The sequence below is a fragment of the Siphateles boraxobius genome, unplaced genomic scaffold, assembly GCF_051911475.1.
Source record: "Siphateles boraxobius isolate OS27281-9 unplaced genomic scaffold, OSU_SipBor_1 48, whole genome shotgun sequence".
Taxonomy (NCBI): Eukaryota; Metazoa; Chordata; class Actinopteri; order Cypriniformes; family Leuciscidae; genus Siphateles; species Siphateles boraxobius.
The window spans coordinates 77,229-102,160 of record NW_027509119.1 but is presented as its reverse complement, the minus strand read 5'-3'; the positions used below and the strand labels follow the sequence as shown (position 1 = coordinate 102,160).

Below are 24,932 nucleotides of genomic sequence, written 5' to 3'. Positions count from 1 at the left end.
ATTTCACTGGCCCAGATGACCCAGTTGTACTCCTGAACCTATCATTTAGCCTGAGTGGATGGTGTCAGCTGTCAGGACGTTGAGGTGGGGTCACGGAGGGGCTTCAGTCAGCTGAGAGAACCTATTATTTGTGCCTATAAGGTGATCCTGCCCTCCTGTGGAGCCACTCATTAAGGCTTGCCATCCATTAAGGCTTGCCACCCAGAATTGAAGAGGACACTGAAATGCCAGCAAATGCCATATGCCAGCAATTGCTGTTCAGTGTGTTACTGCCTGCTCAGTCTGTGCCCAGAATAAATCGTCCAACATGCCTCCCTCATCATCCTTGGTCCCACTTTGCCTTGGATTTCGTCACAGGCATTCCCCTGTCCAGTGGCAATTCCTTCATCCTTTCTGCGATGGATTACTTTTCTAAGGTGGTCCACTTAATTCCCCTCCCTAAGCTCCCCTTTGCTAAGGAGAGAGCACTGGCGGCGGTAGCCCACGTCTTCCAGATCCATGACCTTCCGCTGAATGTGGTCAGGGAGTCTCTTCAGGCTGAGGAGATCCTGGGGTATTCTGGACTGGTTTCCCCGTGTCTTAGCCCTGCCCTCCTTGTGTGTGCTGTTCCCTGCCGCTGTTTGCCTTTGTTCTGTCAGCATTCAGCCTGTTGCTCTGCCGGCTTGTCTGTTATTGGCTTCAGGATTTTCTGTCTGTTTTCCCTGACTGGTCTTGTCTGCCTGATTATAGTCTCTGACCCGCCTTGGACTCTGAGGCCCTGTGTCCACCAAAGCGTTATTTCACGCGGCTGATGTATTTTTCCAATTGTTGTCAATGGGAGCACCGCGTTCTTAAAATGCCATAAGTGAAACGAGGCGCTGAGCGTTCAGCATTTTTTATCGGTTGCCGAGAGTTGAAGAACTTCGGGTAAAACACAGCGCTCATCACTGCCACTTTTTACCCATCCGTCCAATCACAGTGCAGGAGGGGCGGGGCTAATACCACACCGACCAACCTTCGCATTATGCTTGTACAACGTCAACAGATGGCAACAAGAAGTATAATAATGGAACAAAATAATTTAAAACAAGAGCCAGAGCAAATACTTTACATTTTATCGACATTTTTATGTAGAAACAACACAGAAACAAACTGTAAAATTCGATACAAGTAACACTTCCGCAGTTATTCTGTATAATAGCAAAGCGTCTCAACTGGGGAAAACAAAACGCTGTAATGCCAAAACGCTCTCAGGCGCCCACAGCTAGGCGTTTTCAGCAGAGCGCCTAGCGTTTCCAGCTAAACACGCTTTGGTGGACACGCGGCCTGAGTTATCTACTCCTGACCTGTTTCCCTGGTTTCTCCATCTCAGAGGTGGACAATAACAAAGTACATTTACTTGAGTACACTTTTTGAGTATCTGTACTCTACTTGAGTATTATTCTTTCTGGAAACTTTTTACTTTAACTTCACTACATTTGAAAGACAACTATCTTACTTTTTACTCCAACTACATTTCTGTCAAGGTCCTTGAGTAGAAAGTAGTAACGTCAGTCAGGGGATCAACATTTTGGTTGGAAATGAATGTCAGGTTGACGTCAGAGCCTGAGTGTTGTTTGTTTCTGACATCAACCTTATTTTCATTTTCAATGTTGGGTTTGGTCTTCTAAATGTGAATTTTGTCATTGTTTTGGAGCAAACTAGCTTATGGATAACAGGAAGGCTAACATATCCATACTAAAAGCCAAAAAACTTTAAATAGGGCACTATTTGAGGGAACAGCCATTTGGGTGTCTGAAACCATTGTGTGTTAGTGAGTGCACTTATTCAATCTCACATTCAATCCCACTACTGGAACTGTGTTCTAGAAATAAATTTGATATTTTTATATCAGGGTAGGCATAGATTCAGAGACATAGGGTACTGTAAGTATTACATACAACAATAATAAAACAATACATTGAGATTTACTTTGTACTTTTGATACTTAAGTACTTTAAGTAAAAAAAAAAAAAGTAGTTCTGTACTTTTACTTAAATAAAAATTGGTCTTTACAACTTTTAATTGTACCGGAGTAATATTTGACCAGTAGTATCAGTACTTTCACTCAAGTGAGGAAGTTGTGTACTTGGTCCACCTCTGCTCATCTACCACCCCCCCCCCCCACCCCCCGTGTGTGGACTCCAGTGCTATCCGATCTACTGGCTCTGACCCTCGAGTGCCCAGACCTCAAAACCAGCCGTTCGGGTCAGTCCCGGGCCGGCGCCAGGACACGCGACTTTATAAATCTAAGGGCGCTTGTGGGTGAAATCGAGGTCTGGATGGGGGTTGGAGGCGTTCATAACATCACAGGATCGCTTTCCTTGAACTCTTCCTGTCCGATTTTAGGGAAAAATAAATCAGATCTATTGAAGACGAACAATAGATCACTTAAGCGCGCTGAAAGAACACCACAGACAAAGTACAATCAACATGGGAAAATCTCACAGTAAAACTGGGAGCTGTGAAAAATTAATATACTGGTGTTTTGCCAGATGAGAAGTTCATCTATGTATCATCCTTTTACACTTTTATAACCATTTTATTTTTCCTTGCTTTTCTTTTGTGATTATTTTAATTAATTTCTGTGTAAAGCACTTTGAATTACCATAGTGTATGAAATGTGCTATATAAATAAACTTGAGATCATCATAGCCATCGACATCGGGCCGGATTCGGGTTCTCTCTCGATGACTGGCCTTGATAACACCAGGTCCCATTATGCATTTATAGCTTTTTCTTTGGGAGTGTTAACATGTTTGTAAGGCACCGGCGGAGGGCAGACTGGAATGGAGTGAGGGGTGTGTGTACCTACTTTAGGGACAAATTTGTAGCCTCCCTTTAGGGATGTCCTTATTCGTAAAACTTAAATAAAAAAAATTTTTGTGTTGGAAAAATGTGAAACGTTGTCTGAGTTATGTTTAAGTATGTACAGCTAGCTGTATATAAAATAGTAGACATTTATAAAATGTCCCCATTTATGTGTGTGTGTGTGTGTGTGTGTGTGTGTGTGTGTGTGTGTGTGTGTGTGTGTGTGTGTGTGTGTGTGTGTGTGTGTGTGTGGGAGAGGTCTCTCACCCTTATCTAGGCTAGTGCTTCAGCCTGCATTTCCTGTCCCTCACAAACTGCTTCCTGTCCTTGGCGTTGGAGCCTTCAGACACACGCACACGCACACACACACACACACACACACACACACACACACACACACACACACACACCCTGTCCCTCATGCACAGACAGCTCTACACATAGACTCACATTTATGAATATACGCACACACTGTCGCCAGGCCTTTGTGGGGAATTACACAATAGCACTGGCTCCTGAGAGCCGGGGGACTTTACATGAGTCAGACGGAAGCTGTATATGTGTTCACACTCACCTCTCTCTCTCTCACACACACACACACACACACACACACACACACACACACACACACACACACACACACACACACAGAGACACACACACACACACACACACACACACATGGTTTTCACAAGCAAAATAGTCGATGTATTTCAGAGGGCGTTACACGTGTCCAGTTTATGTGTATGATGCTCTTCTGATAATCATACAATCATGAAGCCATTATAACACAAAGAGTTAGAGAATAAAAAAATTCAAATCAAGGTGACCAGAAAATAGGATGTGGTTTTGGTAAAGTTCCCGATTGCTCCGGTAACACTGCTCACGAGCGGACAGCGACATTTTAGTTCTCAAAACGTCAACATTTACCATTTAAATGCTCATTTTACAGCGTTAATTTAAGCAATAAGCCTCATCACACCACACAAACCCTTTACTGAGGCAACAATATTATCAGACCCCAATATTCAATAAATAGTTTGTTTTTAATACGATAACAATTTAATTTACCTTGCATTCGATAAAACAAAACACTGTAAAGTACTGTAAAACACCTATACTGTAAGTAAAGCCAGTTCAACAATCACTAACGTTAAAGCCCAGAGTTTGAAGTTACATAACGACTACTTAATATTCAGAGACTAGAACTTAATTCAAAGGCATGAGAGTTCCTTCTCTGAATACAATGCAACACCTTTCTCTTCATTATCAGTGTGTGACAATCCTCCTACTACTGTTTGCAAATTCAGGTTAAATCTACTGGCAGGATATTAATCCTAAACCAAACATTATCGCATCCGTGAGACAAACATTTTAATTGCAACTCTTAATACTAGACAACCAACGATTAAAAGTTTGCGAAATAAAAGTTAAATCACTTTAAAATTACAAAAAGTCTTTATGCTTGCACTTTTTTATCATCACGACAAATAAAAAGCACATTCGTTTTAAGCGTATGCCTCCTAGAGAGAAAATAAAAGTGTTTCTATTGCTTGAGTAAAAGTTAAAGCGATTCATGCAATGCATTTTTGTCATAAATAAACACTCGCAAACAGAAGCAGAACTTTTCACCATGCACAAAACATATGCTATGTCAGGTGATGTGATTTTCCAACACGATCTCATGAAAGTGCGTATCTATAGCACGAATTTCATTTCTCGTGCCATTTATACGCCAAAAATAGTTTTTGCTTGCGAGTGATATACGCACTGCAAACCTCTTGGACACGGGTGTGGAGTCAATCAATCAATCATATTTATTTATATATAGCACGTTTGAAAAACATCCTAAGTTGGCCAAAGTGCTTTACATACAGCCCAGAACATATTATCTAAGATTATAAAACAAATTATAAAACAATTACAAAGCACCTGCGTATTACACGCGAAAACTACGTATCATATGCACGAAAAAACAATTGTTGGCATATAAATGACTCGAGAAATGAAAGTCGTGCTTTAGATGCGCACTTCACCTGACATTGCATGTGTGTTGTGCGCGGTGAACAGTTTCAGGAGACCGGGCTGGATTACTATTCACATGCTTTTACGATCGAACCTTTTTTTATCAGTATGACAAATAAAAAAGCGTCTTAACACATACTACTAACACATTCGGTTTAAACATATGCCTCCTATAAAGAAAATAGAAGTGTTTCTAATGCTTGAGTAAAAGTTAAATCACGAGCTATGCAATGCATTTTAGTCATAAATAAAGGCGCAAACGGGAACCATAAGGACGTTTCACCATGCACAAAACATATGCTCTGTTAGCTGATGTGATTCACATGCTTTATATTCTTTAAATATAAAAAAGTGAAATGTCACGGGGGAAGAATCGCTGTGAACGCGCAGTGTTTGTGAACGCGGAGTCTCTCACACCTTCCCCGGCTCGGTTCGGTCCGCCCACACGAGTCACTATTGGTGGAGTTTAAATCTGTGTGCACTTCTGACCTTAGTGCTGAATATACTGTATGCGCTCAGCACTGGGAAACCAGCAGAGGACATCCAGTGAAGGAAGTTTCCAGGCCAGAGAGTCCAGTTTATCATCGGTGATCACCGGAGAAGCGCGCGCGCCGCGTGTAGGAGATGAGCAGTCCCGATGCGGGTTACGCCAGTGACGACCCGAGCCTGACCCGAGCCAGACCCGAGCCTGACCCGAGCCTGAGCCGAGGCACGAGCTCAGTCATGATGCCCGGCGCGCGACAGTGCGCATGGCCGGAGGTGGACGCGCTTCACGCGCTCTCGGAAGCCAAAGCGAAGCGCGGAAACAGCGAGGCGCGCGTCCGCAGGCCGATGAACGCGTTCATGGTTTGGGCGAAAGATGAGCGAAAGAGGCTCGCGCTGAAAAACCCGGACCTGCACAACGCAGAGCTCAGCAAAATACTCGGTGAGTTCACATTATGTGTAGGCTACTACTGGTTTTACTACAAAGAGAGAGGTTCATTAAATCAGCAGCTTTTGTTCAAAAACATAATTATTCAAATCACATATTCAGTCTTTGTCTTCCAGGCTGGATTGTTAAAAGTCAAATTTCATAGGCTATAAATACAGCTTTAAATATAGTAATGTGGGAAATATGCATCAAAATAAAACAAGAACCCAGACTTTTCCATACACGTGGAAGTTTATCATTGACCCAAGGTGAAATAAAAGTAGAATCTAATGTCATGTATTAATATCATTCGACATGAATGTGTAAAGTGAGATGCATACATGTGTGTAAAATGTTTAAAATAGTTAATGCAAAACAGTTTCTACACTTTTTTTATACCATATACCGAAGTTAAACCAATTATTAGTGAATAAGCAATGCTGACAGTACAAATATAATATTTATATTTGTATCATGTGATTTAGTTTTATAATAATGTGATTTGCATGTAGAATTAAATTATTTATCAGTAAGTGTAATAAGAGACAAACATTCTGGAATTGTATTTTTATCCTGCTCTTTGTTCATGGATATTTTCCTTCATTTTTTCACCGTAAAAAAAAAATTATATGATCAATAAGTTGAGACAACATATGTTTCTATGTTGCTTTAACTCACCTAAATAAGTTGAGCAGTTTTCAACTTTCAGCTGAACAAGATTCAACTCATTTTTTTAAGTCAGTTTAATGTAATTTAAGTCAAGTTGATTGTACTTAAAACTTTACGGCTATTTTTTGTACGTTTTATTTGGTTTATACACTGGAGATGTGTTCACTGTAGACTGTGATCAGCTGACTTAACTTAAAACGTGAACTTCAACTTAACTTAAATAAACCATGCGTAATTGAAAAAATTAAGTTATGTGGACTTGTCAACTTGACATAATTAAGTTATGTCAAGTTGAAAATTCCACATAACTTATTTCTTTCAATTACGCATGGTTTATTTCGCCTACTTAATTTCAAGACGAGTTTCCTCTTTTTTTAAGTTAAGTCAACTGATCACTTTCTACAGTGCAAGCACTAATAGATAACACTTTACAATAATGTTCATTAGTTAACATCAACTAAGAATGAACGACATTTCTACAGCATTTATTAATCTTAGTTCATTTCAACATTTACTAATACATTATTAAAATCAAAGGTGGTATTTCTTAACATTACCGTGAACTAACATGAACAAACATTGAACCGCTGTATATTATTCTTAATAACGAACATTAACAAATATTCATAAATACTGTAATAAATGTATTGCTCATCGTTAGTTCATACATTAATGTTTAGTAATGAACCTTTTTGTAAAGTGTTATTTAAACGCTCACTGTCTCTTTAATGCTCATTATTGTGGTGTTATTTGTAGGTAAGTCGTGGAAGTCGTTAGCGGTGTCGGAGAAGCGTCCGTTCGTGGAGGAGGCGGAGCGGCTGCGAGCGAAACACATGCAGGATCATCCCAACTACAAGTACCGCCCGCGGCGCCGCAAGCCGGGGAAACGAGTGAAGCGCCTGGACTCGGGACTCCTGCGCTCCGGTCCGACCGGTCCGGGTTTTCCCGCGTACTTCGAGAGCCAGGCGTTCGAGTCCTTCAGCTCGACTCCGGTGGGATTCAGCGGACACCAGTCGTCGTGCAGATACACACACTTTCAGGAGCACACCGACACACACGCCGTCTACACACACACCGAGCCGCAGCTCAGTCTGATGACGGACACACAGCAGCTTTATAATGAGAGTGTGTGTGTGTATAACTCTTCTTCTCATCACGCGTTCCCCTCGACTGGAGATGTGTTCTCCAAGCGTCAGTATGAGGAGTCCTCACTCAAACACAACACCGATCCCGATCCCGATCCGGGTCTGATGATGGACGACTGTCTGCTTTACGGAGTCCCTCATGTTCCCGATCCGATCTCCACCGCTCTGTCTGACGCCAGCAACGCTGTGTATTATTACACTCATTCCTGAGCCGTTCTGCGCTGGTTTAGATCAAAACTGAATCCAACTTGATGAATTATTTCTAGTTTTCGGTCAGTTCCCTGTAGAGCGGACTTCTCTGAGAACCTTCAGTTGCTTTCACACTTTTTATGAGTAGCCGAAACCATTGAAATGGCAGCAATAAAGTATAATTTAAGGTTTCAAAATGTACAATCTTTCTGTAAAGCAGCACAAAAAAAACACTAATGAAAATAATATTTCTGGTGCAAAACTCTGTAGAAACTGTCCAGCAAATTCTGGGCTCTTTAGAATTAAAACTTGATGAATTATTTCTAGCGTTCGATCAATGAAAATGTAATTCCCCGTAGAGATTTCAGAGAACCTTCGCTTGTTTCGAGTTCCGAACCCATTAAAACATCATTTGAGTTTAAAGCGGGACAAACACTGAGAATAATAATTCTGGTGTAAAACTCTACCTGACTCATACTGTAAATATTGACAGTGTAAAATTACTGTACAGTAAAACTCTTACAGAATACATTTCTGTTCATTTTATTTTGTCTTTGTTTTGTTTTTTTGTATTTTTGAAAAATAAAAGGAAAGCATAATATTGTGTTTTTTGCTTTGTTTAATGAATTCCTCCTGGAGTCAAACTCTGTTAATATTAACTCTATTCTGCGCGCGCACACACACACACACATACACACACACACACACACATACATCCCACACACAGACATACACTCACACACACATACATCCCACACACAGACACACACACACACACACACTCGCACACACACACACTCAAACACACACACACACACACTCTCTCTCACACACACACACTCTCTCACAAACACATACTCTCTCTGTGTGTATCAGTGTTTTTGTATGTGAGTGTGTGTGTATGTGAGTGTGTGTGTGTGTGTGTGTGTGTGTTTGGAAGTGTGAGTGAGTAAGTGTGCGTGTGAGAGAGTGTGTGTGTGTGTGTGTGTGTGTGTGTGTGTGTGTGTGTGTGTGTGTGTGTGTGTGTGTGTGTGTGTGTGTGTGTGTGTGTGTGTGTGAGAGTGTGCGTGAGAGAGAGAGTGTGTGTGTGCGAGTGTGTGAGTAAGAGAGTGTGTGTGTGTGTTTGTGTATGTGTGAGTGAGAGAGTGTGTGTGTGTGTGTGCGAGTGTGTGAGTAAGAGAGTGTGTGTGTGTGTATGTGTGAGTGAGAGAGAGATAGTGTGTGTGTGTGTGTGTGTGTGTGACAGGAATGTATAATCCTGTAAATATGTGTCTCCAGGCTTTATCAGGTTCATAAGCTCGTTCTCAATCCCAGTCCAGTTGTGCTGATGATAAATATAGACACACACTGTATAGTAGCTCAATTACACAACCAGATATTCGTCACACTGATTTACACACTTACATCTATAAATATCTCTGACACACACAGACTCTTTTGTTACTTGTGTGTGTTAGTGGAGTAAATCTATAAATGTAACTTATTGTAACAGGAATACTGACTAAAATTAACTTATTGTAAAAGAATAAGTGTTTTTGTCTGTAACGTAACTGTGTGTTGATACAGGTCCAGTTTGAGTGTGTGTGTGTGTGTGTGTGTGTGTGTGTGTGTGTGTGTGTGTGTGTGTGTGTGTGTGTGTGTGTGTGTGTGTGTGTGTGTGGCTATGCAGAGAGTGCGGAATATGAATGTTTGTGTTTGTTTGTGTGTGTGTGTGTATGAATGTTTGTGTTTGTTTGTGTATGAATGTTTGTGTATACATGTGTGTTTGTAGGTGTGTGTGTGTGTGTATGAATGTGTGTGTATGAATGTGTGTTTGTGTGCGTATGTGTGTATGAATGTGTGTGTATGAATGTGTGTTTGTGTGCGTATGTGTGTATGAATGTGTGTAAATGTGTTTCACACACACATCTGAGAAGCTTCACACCGATGTTCCTGTTTATCAAACAAGTTCCACATTTGCACCTAAAGAATAGTGACACACACACACACACACACACACACACACACACACACACACACACACACACACACACACACACACACACACACACACACACACACACACGTGTTAAAACATTTATTTTTTTCCTTTCCGTTACTTGTGTACTAGTACAGCAGAGACACACACAAAATCAGTTCAATTCACGTTTATTTATCACTTTATTTAATACAGATTCCTTCGAAGCAGCTTAACACTTATACATTATAAATATGAATAAATACCCATTAGGCACTTTATTTCCACTTTTCATAATTGTCTTAATTTTTATTTAAAATAAACTCCTCTCCGAGCTGAAATGCGATGAGAAAACAAAAGCCAGCATCACCCATCACCCGTCTGTCTTCTGTGTGTGTGTGTGTGTGTGTGTGTTATCAGACAGGTTTCTTCCGTCAGTTTGACCAATCAGACAGCGGTGGGCGGAGTCACTGCAAACACACACTTCGCTTCTGGCCATATATATTATCTAATTATCTTCAACTGCATTCCCCTGTGATTTACCAGTATTTTATCTTCTTTTATTAAAGATCAAGCTTCTGAGATGGCCAATCATGTGTAATGTTTTAAGGTGAATAGTGTATGAAAATATACTTTACACTATATGAAATCTATACAGATTTTTTGTATTTATATTTATTAATAATTTAAACACCTGACATTCTACATTACACCCAAAAATGACATTTCACACACACACTGCCTTTAGGGGGCGCTCTTGTGCTTTTTAAAATTGGAATAATTATATCAGCTTTGTCACTTTACTTTTTATTTGTTCATGTTTGTTATGAAATTCACCAAATCTGCCAAACTGTTTTTAGTTTTGGCAGTTATAAAATGAGTGTTGTTTTCATTTATCTTTACTGATTAAACTTATAAAGCGTTAATAACACCACTGGTCTGTGCAAGAAAGAAAAAGTGATCAATGAGGTTTATAATAGTTTATGAAACTATCAATCTGAATTCAATCATCCCAATGTTGCAGAACAAAAGCAAATGTACTTTTATTTTATACAAAATATAAATTTTTCAAAATATTTTTTACTCTGAAAATGCTCTGAAATGCCATGTCTATTCAAGTTTTGTTTGAAATTTGAAGTTGATATCACAAAAATTGAAGTTCCTATGAGAATTTTTGTTTTTGCGCTTTACTAAAAATATCCATCGAGTCACACACTTTCCGTTGATTTTATTATGGGTTCTTCTGTCACAAATGTATAAATTTCTGTCAAAATATCACTTCTCTCAGAAAAACAATGACCAAATATGGAACCCAGAGTCTCAGACCATTCCATCGATATGCATTTTGTCAAGATTAGAAAAGTTTTTGATAATAAAAAAGTGCAGTAAATATTGTAATATGAAACATGACACCGGGCCACTCGAGGAGCCGCTAAAGAGGAATTTAAAGTAACGTTTCGCAATATAAAATTTCTTGCAACTTGATCCTACAGAATCAGTCAATTACAGGCCGATCTCGAATCTACCTTTTCTGTCAAAGATACTAGAAAAGGCAGTATCCTCACAACTGTGTTCCTTTCTAGAAAGAAATGATATCTGCGAGGATTTCCAGTCAGGATTTAGACCGCACCATAGCACTGAGACAGCTCTCATTAAAGTCACAAATGATTTGCTCTTATCATCTGATCGTGGTTGTATCTCTCTATTAGTGTTACTTGATCTTAGTGCTGCATTTGACACCATTGACCACAACATTCTCTTAAATAGACTAGAAAACTATGTTGGCATTAGTGGAATTGCACAAGCATGGTTTAAATCATATTTATCTGACCGCTATCAGTTTGTAGCAGTAAATGAAGAGATGTCTTATCGATCACAAGTTCAGTATGGCGTACCACAAGGCTCAGTACTAGGACCGCTGCTGTTCACTCGGTACATGCTACCTTTAGGAGATATCATTAGGAAACATGAAATTAGCTTTCACTGTTATGCTGATGATACTCAGCTCTATATTTCTTCAAAACCTGACGAAACTTACCAATTCACAAGATTATCGGAATGCATAGTTGATATAAAAAAATTGGATGACTAGAAATTTCCTACTACTTAATTCTGAAAAAAAAGAGATTCTAATTATTGGACAAAAAACTTCCTCACGTAATAACCTAGAATACGGTTTATCACTTGATGGCTGCACTGTCTTCTTCATCAGTTAAAAACCTGTGTGTGTGTGTGTGTGTGTGTGTGTGTGTGTGTGTGTGTGTGTGTGTGTGTGTGTGTGTGTGTGTGTGTGTGTGTGTGTGTGTGCTCTTTGATACCAATCTTTCATTTGAAAGTCACGTGTCTATATCTGTAAAACCGCATTTTTCCATCTTAAAAATATATCTAAATTACGCCATATGCTCTCCTTGACAAATGCGGAACAACTAGTTCATGCGTTCATGACATCAAGGCTAGATTATTGTAATGCTCTACTGGGTGGTTGCCCTGCACGCTTAATAAACAAACTACAGCTGGTCCAAAACGCAGCCGCTAGAGTTCTTACCAGAACCAGGAAGTATGACCATATTAGCCCGGTTCTGTCAACACTGCATTGGCTCCCTATTAAACATTGTATACATTTTAAAATATTGCTGATTACTTACAAATCACTAAATGGTTTAGCTCCCTAGTACTTGAGCGAGCTCTTAACGCATTATAGTCCTTCACGTCTATTGCGATCTCAAAACTCCGGCCAGTTGATAATACCTAGAATATCTAAATCGACTGCTGGCGGTAGATCCATTTCCTATTTAGCACCAAAACTTTGGAACAATCTTCCTAACATTGTCCGGGAAGCAGACACAGTCTGTCAGTTCAAATCTAGACTAAAGACACATCTCTTTGACCTAGCATTCACATAACACTCTATAGACTTCTATAATTCAATGTTAGGCTGCTTAGATTAGGTCAGCCGGAACTGGGAACACTTCCCTCAAATCCTGATGTACTCGTTACATCATAAGAAGAATGGCATCTACGCTAATTTTAGTGTCTTTGTTTATCCCGAGGTTTTCCCGCAGCCTGCCGGAACCAGGCCGTTTCCAGATCTGACGAAGGACTTTCGCCTGGACCCGATGACAATGCAGTGCTGAAGTGCCAACTAGCCTCTCCCAATGAAGGATCCCTATACCACTCTACAGATAAAGCCTTGTGGAATTTTTCGGTTTGCGTACCTACCTGAAGTGAACAAATAAAATAAAATTCTGCATCTAAATTTATAGACAAGACAAGTAGTTTGTTTAGGCATGGTTTGAAGGGAATTACAAACCTGCACACATATATTCAAACGCACATAACTATAGAATCAATTCTTAATGCGCATGTGAACGCCATCAGCGTCTATCACAGGTTCACGTTTAAAGTCTGTTTAGAGAGAACGGTGTCGTCTTAGCGGCCCCTAATTTAATAACAAATGATCATTTAGACGGAAGTGATTCAATCAAAACTAACTTTAGCTGGAAAAAACATTTTTCAAGAACCACTATAAAACCAAACCAATCTCTGTTACCTTAAATTATATGTTTATCTCTGTAAAGCTGCTTTGAAACAATCTACATTGTTAAAAGCGCTATATAAATGAGGATGACTTGACTTGCGTGTATCAGTATATTAGATCAGCGCATTCGCTCTTAAAGTGACAGTAGCCTAATAATGTCATGATTCTGCCCTCTTGTCGTAGATTTTCTCTGGTCATGATGAGGCAGGATCATAACAGAATCATGTTTTGTGTGCAAGCGCATGGCCAGCTGTTCGGGCGATGTGCTTGTGTTGTCTCGTTTCGTTACCCCGCCCCCTTGTTATCCTCGTCTCGTCATTATTGTCTAGTCAGTTTCACCTGTCCTTGTCATTAGTGTTCCCTTTATAATCCCCTTGTGTTTGCTGTCCTGTGTCGGTTCATTGTTTGACTCTGTTTGACGTTGAGTGAGTCTAGCTGTAAGTAGTTTATTGAGAAGTCTGTTATTCGAGAAGTGTCTGTACCTGTCTTAGTTTTGTTCCTGTCTTAGTCTGGTGTGTTCTACCCTGTCTTGTTTTGCCCCCTCGTGGGTTTTGTTTTCTGTTTTTGTCCTTAATAAATCCCTTAAAAGTCATCTGCTGTCTGCGCCTGGGTTCTCCTTCCATCCGCATAACAAATAAACCTGTCTGTCATTAATGTTGATCAAACAACAAAAGACAAAGAGAGAATCATTCACTGAATAACTTTAGTAACTTTAATAATAATCAATGTGTTTATTCATACAGTAAAGACTATGCAGAGTTATATTTTTTACATTTGATTATTCAATTTTTGTATAGTATATAGGGTAAAATATTTAACTTTATATATTTTTTTTATTGGTAGCACCTTACAATAAGGTTCATTAGTTAACATTAATGTATTAACTAACATGAACTAACAAGAGCAATACATTTGTTACAGTATTTATTAATCTTTGTTAATGTTAATGTAAAAATACAGCTGTTCAATGTTTGTTCGTTTGTTCACAGTGCATTAACTAAAGTTAACAAATACAACCTTGGATTTTAATACAATATTAGTAAATGTTGAAACTAATTTTAAGTAAGATTAATAAATTCTGTAGATATTGTTCATTCTTAGTTCATGTTAACTAATGAACATTATTGTAAACTGTTATTTTTGTATTGTATTTGTCCTGTTGTTTGTAATCTTATTTTTTATGGTATTACTGACTGTTTCAACTCACCGTTGTTGGACAGTGAAACTGCTCTAAAAAATAACATATTAAGGGTTTGGGGTCATTTTGGGGTTTCATTTTCATGAATTTATGAATATGTGTTAATTGAAAAACACTTTGCCATCAACATTTTTAAATGTGCAGTTTTGTTTTTATTTGACCCCATTTTTCGTGTTGGGGGTGACAGAAAGATCATTAACACAGCAAGGCTGCTTTGCTTCATGTCATCTATGCATGTACATGTGTGTAACTATCTGAGTCCACAGACATATCAAACAAATTCTATGTTTATCCCAAACATGTCTTGGATGTTTTCCCAGTATAAGCAATGCTCGCTCGGGGATCTGGAACCGGCGCCTGGAAAACTGCAAAGGGTTAAATATAGATACACACATTCCCGATGAATACCTCCGCATACATGATGAGAGAAGCGCAGTCTCACACAGATCATCGCTTGTGTTTAACGCAGGATTGTTTTGACTCCTTTACACACTTTATAATCACGAGTTTTCAGATGGTCAGAACAACGTCACACATAAAACGAGCAAGATTAGCTCACAGCAGTGTTTTGCACGTTTGGTAAGTTCTGTTATCAAATATATATGTCATAAAACCCATTTCTTTTGTTTTGTATCTTTATGTTGTTCAGGTATTAAATGTTTCCCCGTCATTGATGCAATTTTTCGGCTTCCCGTGTTTCCACTGTTATACGGTAGGGGGCGCTATAACACATCTTCTGAAAGAGTACAGAATCTCCTGATCAAAACACACGCGTCCCGCGTTGCGTTACCGCACAGCATTTTCACCCCTTGTCCCGCACGTCGCATATTGAGAAAATGTCCCGCATTTTCATCAGTCTGTGTTTCGCCTGAAGTACAAAATACAACAGCAGTTTTTAAACCCCTATGGTTGAAAGCACAGGAGTAAACACGGTCACTAGTGGGTTGTTGTGACGCTATCAATCAAAATGTGGAGCAGTGATTCGTTTCTTGTGTTTCAGTCGGAAAAAAATGGATAATTCTGTAAATCAAATTTTAAATTTAACGGAGTTTATCAACTTGTTGCTGCTGAGGTTTCCAAATCCTTTCTAAAAATATGAACGTTTTTGGTGTAATATATTCTTAATATAGAAGACTGTCAATGATCTAAATTCATGTTGGTTTATATTTTATTTGTTCATTATTTATTTTGTTGGATTTTAGTTGGACTTGGTCAGACCTGTTTCAAAAATAGTGATCTGCATGATGCCTGATGCCTTTGGGCTCAGTGATGTTGAATTTAAATGTCATGTAAGACATAATGTTACATGTGATGTAACGGTGTGTCTGGAAGGGACTAAAGAACAACGAATTTTTATCAGCTGAAAGGCACAATACAAATGTTTTTATTAAGTTAGATAAGTTTCCGGTTATGTTATAGTCCCACATTGTCCCACACAAACTTATAATTGTCCCACATTTGTTGGTGGTGGTCACCCTAACGTGAAGAAGATGCAAAAAAAGAGGAATCTCTTATGTAAACTGACGCGATAATCAACATTAAACAGCATATAAATCTAAATTGTCTAACATTCTGAATGAAGTGTCGAACCCATGAACGGTTGAACACTGTGAAGCTTTGAGGTGTTGATGGACTCGATCGACTCTGTGTTTTGAATCGCTCTGAATATGATCCAGATGTAGTCTTTCACAAAAACGTGATTTTATCACCTCTTTTGCTCAAAATGTTGCTTCTTTTATGAAATTTGCCCAGTTGATTAAAAAAGCATGACCGTATTTTTTTTTTAAGTAGAGGGTCTGTTATTCCTTTTTTACACCGTGTCCTAACCAGATGTATGGAAGCCCGTTTCCGCCATAGTTGAGTAAAAAAAAGGTTATCTAAGTCATAATAATGAGAAAGTTTCTCATAATTATGACTTAGTATCTCATTATATTGAGAAAGTATCTCATAATAATGAGAAATTTTCTCATAATAATGACTTAACATCTCATAACAATGAGAAACTTTCTCATAATAATGACGTAACATCTCATAATAATGAGAAACTTTCTCGAAATAATGACTTATTTTCTCGCACTTCTACCGACTTCTACGCATGCGCAAAGCAGTGGAGCAGAAGGGAGTGCCACGCTAGCGACATCCGCTGGTCAAAGCGTGTAAATGCATCACAGCAAATATGGCACCCTCTGCAGTGAATAATATTAATGATAAACTAGAAAAAGTTCGTCGAGACAAACTTTAAGTTGGCTTGTGAAAGTTTGGACCAATAAGTTTGAAGAAGTTTAAATTAGTTTAAAGTTTAAATTAGTTTAAATTTTAAAGTAGTTTGAAGTTGAAATTAGTTTAAAGTTTAAAGTAGTTTAAAGTTTAAAGTTTTAATGGTTTAAAGTTTAAAGTAGTTTAAAGTTTGAAGTATAGTTTGAAGTAATTTAAAGTTGCTAGGGTGTTTCTAGTGGGTTGCTAAGGTGTTCTGGGTGGTTGCCTGGCGGTTGCTAAGGTATTTTAGGTGGTTGCTAGGGTGTTTTGGATGGTTGCTATGGTGTTGCTTGGGTGTTCTACGGTATTTTGGGTGGTTGCTATGGTGTTGCTAGGGTGTTTTAAGGTATTTTGGATGGTTGCCATGGTGTTCTGGGTGGTTGCTATGGTGTTGCTAAGGTGTTGTAAGGTATTTTGGGTGGTTGCTATGGTGTTCTGGGTGGTTGCTAGGCAGTTGCTAGGGTGTTCTGGGGTTGCTAGGCAGTTGCTAGGGTGTTCTGGTGGTTGCTATGGTGTTGCTAGGGTGTTCTAGGGTATTTTGGGTGGTTGCTATGGTGTTGCTAGGGTGATTTAAGGTATTTTGGGTGGTTGCTAGGGTGTTCTGGGTGGTTGCTAGGCAGTTGCTAGGGTGTTCTGGTGGTTGCTAGGGTGTTGCTAGGGTTTTCTAGGGTATTTTGGGTGGTTGCTATGGTGTTGCAAGGTATTTTGGGTGGTTGCTATGGTGTTCTGGGTGGTTGCTATGCAGTTGCTAGGGCGTTCTGGTGGTTGCTAGGGTGTTGCTAGGGTGTTCTAGGGTATTTTGGGTGGTTGCTATGGTGTTGCTAGGGTGATTTAAGGTATTTTGGGTGGTTGCTAGGGTGTTCTGGGTGGTTGCTAGGCAGTTGCTAGGGTGTTCTGGTGGTTGCTAGGGTGTTGCTAGGGTGTTCTAGGGTATTTTGGGTGGTTGCTATGGTGTTGCTAGGGTGATTTAAGGTATTTTGGGTGGTTGCTAGGGTGTTCTGGGTGGTTGCTAGGGTGTTCTAGAGCATTTTGGGTGGTTGCTATGGTGTTGCTAGGGTGTTTTAAGGTATTTTGGGTGGTTGCTAAAAAGAAAGAAAGATTGAAAGAAAGATTAGAAAGAAATAAAGATAGATAGAAAGATTAGTTAGAAAGAAAGAGAGAAAGAAAGAAAGAAAGAAAGAGAGATAGAAAGATTAGTTAGAAAGAAAGAAAGATTAGTTAGAAAGAAAGATTAGTTAGAATGAAAGAAAGTTAGAAAGTAAGATTAGTTAGAAAGAAAGAAAAAAAGAAAGATTGAAAGAAAGATTAGAAAGAAAGAAAGAAAGAAAGAAAGAAAGATAGAAAGATTAGTTAGAAAGAAAGATAGAAAGATTAGTTAGAAAGAAAGAAAGAAAGATTAGTTAGAAAGAAATAGATTAGTTAGAAAAGAAAGAAAGAAAGAAAGATTAGTTAGAAAGAAAGAAAGAAAGAAAGATAGAAAGATTAGTTAGAAAGAAAGAAAGAAAGATTAGTTAGAAAGAAAGATTAGAAAGAGAGATAGAAAGAAAGATAGAAAGATTAGTTAGAAAGAAAGAAAGATTAGTTAGAAAGAAAGAAAGATAGAAAGTAAAATTAGTTAGAAAGAAAGAAAGAAAGAAAGAAAGAAAGATTAGTTAGAAAGAAAGAAAGAAAGATTAGTTAGAAAGAAATAGATTAGTTAGAAAAGAAAGAAAGAAAGAAAGATTAGTTAGAAAGAAAGATTAGAAAGAGAGATAGAAAGAAAGATAGAAAGATTAGTTAGAAAGAAAGAAAGATTAGTTAGAAAGAAAGAAAGATAGAAAGTAAAATTAGTTAGAAAGAAAGAAAGAAAGAAAGAAAGATAGAAAGATTAGTTAGAAAGAAAGAAATATAGAAAGATTATTTAGAAAGAAAGAGAGAAAGAAAGATTGTGTTCATAAGTGTATGAATTCATGAGTTCATAAGTGTATGAATTCATGAGTTTATAAGTGTACGAGTTTATGAGATTAGAGTTTATAAGTTTAAATGAGTAAGAGTTCAGAGTTTATTAATTTATGAGTTTGAGTTCATAAGAGTTTGAATTCATGAGTTTATAAGTGTATGAGTTTATAAGTGTATGAGTTTATGAGTTTAGAGTTTATAAGTTTAAATGAGTAAGAGTTCAGAGTTTATTAATTTATGAGTTTAAGAGTTCATAAGTGTATGAATTCATGAGTTTATAAGTGGATGAGTTTATAAGTGTATGAGTTTATGAGTTTAGAGTTTATAAGTTTAAATGAGTCTAAGAGTTCAAGTTTAGAGTTTATTAATTTATTATGAGTTTAAGAGTTTAAGTGTAGATAGATAAGTGTCATAGATATATGAGTTTATTAGTTTAAATGAGTCTCAATGGCTCATATAGTATATAGAATGGCAGTTTGATTCAGTCTAGGGCTTCAAGGTATTTAGATTTGAAATTTTGACAGTTTGGGAGTTTGAAAATCTGAACATTCCGCAATGTAAAGTCAATGGGAGTTTTTTCCGACTTTGATCGTCATTTTTAGGAAAACCGTAAGTCCGATCAGTTAGAAAAGATATAGCATACCGAGTCAGAACAGTTTGAGTGTCCGTGCCGAGTTTGGAGTATGTGGAGTTAAAGCTCTAGGAGGAGTTAGAGTTGTAAATTTGAGTAAGAAGAATAATAATAATAACTAGAAAAAGTTCGTCGAGACAAACTTTAAGTTGGCTCGTGAAAGTTTGGACCAATAAGTTTGAAGAAGTTTAAATTAGTTTAAAGTTTAAATTAGTTTAAATTTTAAAGTAGTTTGAAGTTGAAATTAGTTTAAAGTTTAAAGTAGTTTAAAGTTTAAAGTTTAAAGTTTAAAGTTTAAAGTTTAAAGTTTTAATGGTTTAAAGTTTAAAGTAGTTTAAAGTTTGAAGTATAGTTTGAAGTAATTTAAAGTTGCTAGGGTGTTTCTAGTGGGTTGCTAAGGTGTTCTGGGTGGTTGCCTGGCGGTTGCTAAGGTATTTTAGGTGGTTGCTAGGGTGTTTTGGATGGTTGCTATGGTTTTGCTTGGGTGTTCTACGGTATTTTGGGTGGTTGCTATGGTGTTGCTAGGGTGTTTTAAGGTATTTTGGATGGTTGCCATGGTGTTCTGGGTGGTTGCTATGGTGTTGCTAAGGTGTTGTAAGGTATTTTGGGTGGTTGCTATGGTGTTCTGGGTGGTTGCTAGGCAGTTGCTAGGGTGTTCTGGGGTTGCTAGGCAGTTGCTAGGGTGTTCTGGTGGTTGCTAGGGTGTTGCTAGGGTGTTCTAGGGTATTTTGGGTGGTTGCTATGGTGTTGCTAGGGTGATTTAAGGTATTTTGGGTGGTTGCTAGGGTGTTCTGGGTGGTTGCTAGGCAGTTGCTAGGGTGTTCTAGTGGTTGCTAGGGTGTTGCTAGGGTGTTCTAGGGTATTTTGGGTGGTTGCTATGGTGTTGCTAGGGTGATTTAAGGTATTTTGGGTGGTTGCTAGGGTGTTCTGGGTGGTTGCTATGCAGTTGCTAGGGTGTTCTGGTGGTTGCTAGGGTGTTGCTAGGGTGTTCTAGGGTATTTTGGGTGGTTGCTATGGTGTTGCTAGGGTGATTTAAGGTATTTTGGGTGGTTGCTAGGGTGTTCTGGGTGGTTGCTAGGCAGTTGCTAGGGTGTTCTGGTGGTTGCTAGGGTGTTGCTAGGGTGTTCTAGGGTATTTTGGGTGGTTGCTATGGTGTTGCTAGGGTGATTTAAGGTATTTTGGGTGGTTGCTAGGGTGTTCTGGGTGGTTGCTATGGTGTTGCTAGGGTGTTTTAAGGTATTTTGGGTGGTTGCTAAAAAGAAAGAAAGATTGAAAGAAAGATTAGAAAGAAATAAAGATAGATAGAAAGATTAGTTAGAAAGAAAGAGAGAAAGAAAGAAAGAGAGATAGAAAGATTAGTTAGAAAGAAAGAAAGATTAGTTAGAAAGAAAGATTAGTTAGAATGAAATAAAGTTAGAAAGTAAGATTAGTTAGAAAGAAAGAAAAAAAGAAAGATTGAAAGAAAGATTAGAAAGAAAGAAAGAAAGAAAGAAAGAAAGATAGAAAGATTAGTTAGAAAGAAAGAAAGAAAGAAAGAAAGAAAGATTAGAAAGAAAGAAAGAAAGAAAGAAAGAAAGATAGAAAGATTAGTTAGAAAGAAAGATTAGAAAGAGAGATAGAAAGAAAGATAGAAAGATTAGTTAGAAAGAAAGATTAGTTAGAAAGAAAGAAAGATAGAAAGTAAAATTAGTTAGAAAGAAAGAAAGAAAGAAAGATAGAAAGATTAGTTAGAAAGAAAGAAATATAGAAAGATTATTTAGAAAGAAAGAAAGATAGAAAGTAAAATTAGTTAGAAAGAAAGAAAGAAAGAAAGATAGAAAGATTATTTAGAAAGAAAGAAAGAAAGATTAGTTAGAAAGAAATAGATTAGTTAGAAAGAAAGAAAGATAGAAAGTAAAATTAGTTAGAAAGAAAGAAAGAAAGAAAGATAGAAAGATTAGTTAGAAAAGAAAGAAAGAAAGAAAGATTAGTTAGAAAGAAAGATTAGAAAGAGAGATAGAAAGAAAGATAGAAAGATTAGTTAGAAAGAAAGAAAGATTAGTTAGAAAGAAAGAAAGATAGAAAGTAAAATTAGTTAGAAAGAAAGAAAGAAAGAAAGATAGAAAGATTAGTTAGAAAGAAAGAAAGAAAGATTAGTTAGAAAGAAATAGATTAGTTAGAAAAGAAAGAAAGAAAGAAAGATTAGTTAGAAAGAAAGATTAGAAAGAGAGATAGAAAGAAAGATAGAAAGATTAGTTAGAAAGAAAGAAAGATTAGTTAGAAAGAAAGAAAGATAGAAAGATAGAAAGATTAGTTAGAAAGAAAGAAAGAAAGATAGAAAGATTAGTTAGAAAGAAAGAAAGATTAGTTAGAAAGAAAGAAAGATAGAAAGTAAAATTAGTTAGAAAGAAAGAAAGAAAGAAAGATAGAAAGATTAGTTAGAAAGAAAGAAAGATTAGTTAGAAAGAAAGAAAGAAAGATAGAAAGTAAAATTAGTTAGAAAGAAAGAAATATAGAAAGATTATTTAGAAAGAAAGAGAGAAAGAAAGAAAGAGAGATAGAAAGATTGTGTTCATAAGTGTATGAATTCATGAGTTTATAAGTGTACGAGTTTATGAGATTAGAGATTATAAGTTTAAATGAGTAAGAGTTCAGAGTTTATTAATTTATGAGTTTGAGTTCATAAGAGTTTGAATTCATGAGTTTATAAGTGTATGAGTTTATAAGTGTATGAGTTTATGAGTTTAGAGTTTATAAGTTTAAATGAGTCTAAGAGTTCAAGTTTAGAGTTTATTAATTTATTATGAGTTTAAGAGTTTAAGTGTAGATAGATAAGTGTCATAGATATATGAGTTTATTAGTTTAAATGAGTCTCAATGGCTCATATAGTATATAGAATGGCAGTTTGATTCAGTCTAGGGCTTCAAGGTATTTAGATTTGAAATTTTGACAGTTTGGGAGTTTGAAAATCTGAACATTCCGCAATGTAAAGTCAATGGGAGTTTTTTCCGACTTTGATCGTCATTTTTAGGAAAACCGTAAGTCCGATCAGTTAGAAAAGATATAGCATACCGAGTCAGAACAGTTTGAGTGTCCGTGCCGAGTTTGGAGTATGTGGAGTTAAAGCTCTAGGAGGAGATAGAGTTGTAAATTTTTGACAGAATAATAATAATAATAATAATAATAAGTTTAAGTACAATATCAGTAAGTTGGCTCTCACAAGCCAACTTAATAATAATAAGTTTAAATAGGATTTCAGTAAGTTGGCTCTCACAAGCCAACTTAATAAGTTTAAGTACAATATCAGTAAGTTGGCTCTCACAAGCCAACTTAATTATCAGTATATAAGACGGGCTTCCATACTAGATAGTCTTTTATACATTTGTAATATTCATTTGTATTTCTGTGTATGAACAAGCAGCAACACAGAAGGGTTCAGTGTTCTAAAAACGTGTTCTAAAAACATATTAACACATATACCCATATATTTTATGAAGATGTTACACTTAAACTAAACGAATAAATGTAATAATCCAACTTTAATCTGATAGTTTTGTAAATTCACGTAACACCATCGGTGTGCACAAGCAGGCGTCCTTCGTTACCATGGTAACCGTCCTGCTTCTGCTTTCCACTTTCACACCTTTTCGTGGGCATGGAAAAGTATGGAAGATACTGATGATTTTTAATTGATGTTATTTTATGATACTACAGATTGCACTTCTTAGTTCACACCGACTGTAATGAAAACAACTGGTTTGCAGATCGTGCCATGTTTGCTGTGATGCATTTACACGGCTTTGACCAGCGGATGTCGCTAGCGTGGCACTCCTTTCTGCTCCACTGCTTTGCGCATGCGTAGAAGTGCGAGAAAATAAGTCATTACGAGAAAGTTTCTCGTTATTATGAGATGTTAAGTCATTATTACGAGAAAGTCCTCATTATTATGAGATGCTAAGTCATTATTACGAGAAAGTTTCTCATTATTATGAGATGTTAAGTCATTATTATGAGAAAGTTTCTCATTATTATGAGATGTTAAGTCATTATTATGAGAAACTTTCTCAATATAATGAGATACTAAGTCATAATAATGAGAAACTTTCTCAATATAATGAGATACTAAGTCATAATTATGAGAAACTTTCTCATTATTATGACTTAGATAGTCTTTTTTTTTTCTCAACTATGGCGGAAACGGGCTTCCATACAGATGCGATGAGATTCAAGCGACAAATAATTAGTCTGTCCACACGGGACGCGACTGTGAGACGGGTCAAAATCAATCAAAACCCACAGCCAATTAGAACAGCGTGTGGGCGGAGTCTCGCGGCACCAGAGAGTAATCCTGACGGCACTCGCAAGATGATGGATAAGTACATAATCAAATTCACAAACATTAGCCTACACCATTTAAACATTATTAAAAATACACAGGCTGCTGAGTTACTAAAACAATCTTTGTCATAGCCTAATACACTTGTTTGTTCACAGTGTTGTTTCCATAATTTCAAGATCTGAGGTGAATTATCCATTGTTGCTTTTACAGCTGCAAAGCTGGAGCACTAAATTATATTCAAAGTCACATTACACGCTTTTAACATTAATTAAAGCACATAAACAGTACCTGAGATATTGCCACACTTGGTTTTTGTTGTTCCAGCGCGACGTCGCAGAAAAATAGAAACCGTTTCTAAAATAGAGTCGTCGCATGTCGCCGTCGCGGCTGGTTAGGACAAACTCTGATTAACATGGAAAAGACGCCTTTTATCGCTCGTCGTGGCATGAACCGAGTTATTAATGACATGAGCAGAGAAAAGTTAACAAACTTTAGAATTGCTGTGAAACTGGAATCCACAAGAGTTTGATGTTTCATTGGATAAAAGACAAAGACATGCAATCAGTTACGAAATAAACCATTTATTGTACCGTTTTTAAAGAACCCGTGCTAGCATGTTTTAGCATATAGCCAGCGTGATTTGTTAACGTTATTAACATGATTTAGAATTGGTGCTCACATGATTCTAGCATGAATAAACAGTGCTGGAATGTTTGAGCATGTAGCTAACATAATTTAACAGGGTGCTAACATGATTCTTGCATGAATTAGCATGGTGCTAGCATTTTTTACATGTAGCTAACATGATTTTACATGGTGTTAACATAACATGATGCTAGTATGTTTTAACATGTAGCTAGCATGATTTAGCACAAAATGAACCATGCAACTCATTATTCCAGGGACTCATTTATTTCAGAAATGGATTTTGCGCGCTTAAATGGACAAATACTCTCAAAAATGTGTTAGAATGCCCATCTTGGCGAGTATTTACTAAACGCAGTTGGTTTTGTCTTAAGTGAACATAAATAGTTGGGAAAGTAATGGAGTGTGTGTATCAGTATATTAGATCAGTGCATTCGCTCTTAAAGTGACAGTAGCCTAATAAACCTGTCTGTCATTAATGTTGATCAAACAACAAAAGACAGAGAATCATTCACTGAATAACTTTAGTAACTTTAATAATAATCAATGTGTTTATTCATACTGTAACAGACTGAGAACAGGATGCAAAATGCAAGTAAGAAAAGTGCTTTTTTAAACAGACGTAGAATACACCAGGCCAGGCGAACAAAAATAGATGTAACGTGGCGCAGGGACTTTGACAGG

General features: G+C 37.3%; 1 protein-coding gene across 1 annotated transcript; it reads left to right on the top strand.

Moving 5' to 3' along the window:
• Positions 1 to 5,335: 5,335 nt before the first annotated feature.
• Positions 5,336 to 8,228, top strand: sox17 (SRY-box transcription factor 17). Its single transcript, XM_077201572.1, has 2 exons — positions 5,336 to 5,779; positions 7,190 to 8,228. Exons 1-2 carry the CDS (start codon positions 5,479 to 5,481, stop codon positions 7,786 to 7,788), a joined length of 900 nt encoding a protein of 299 aa, XP_077057687.1. The 5' UTR covers positions 5,336 to 5,478; the 3' UTR covers positions 7,789 to 8,228.
• Positions 8,229 to 24,932: the final 16,704 nt, after the last annotated feature.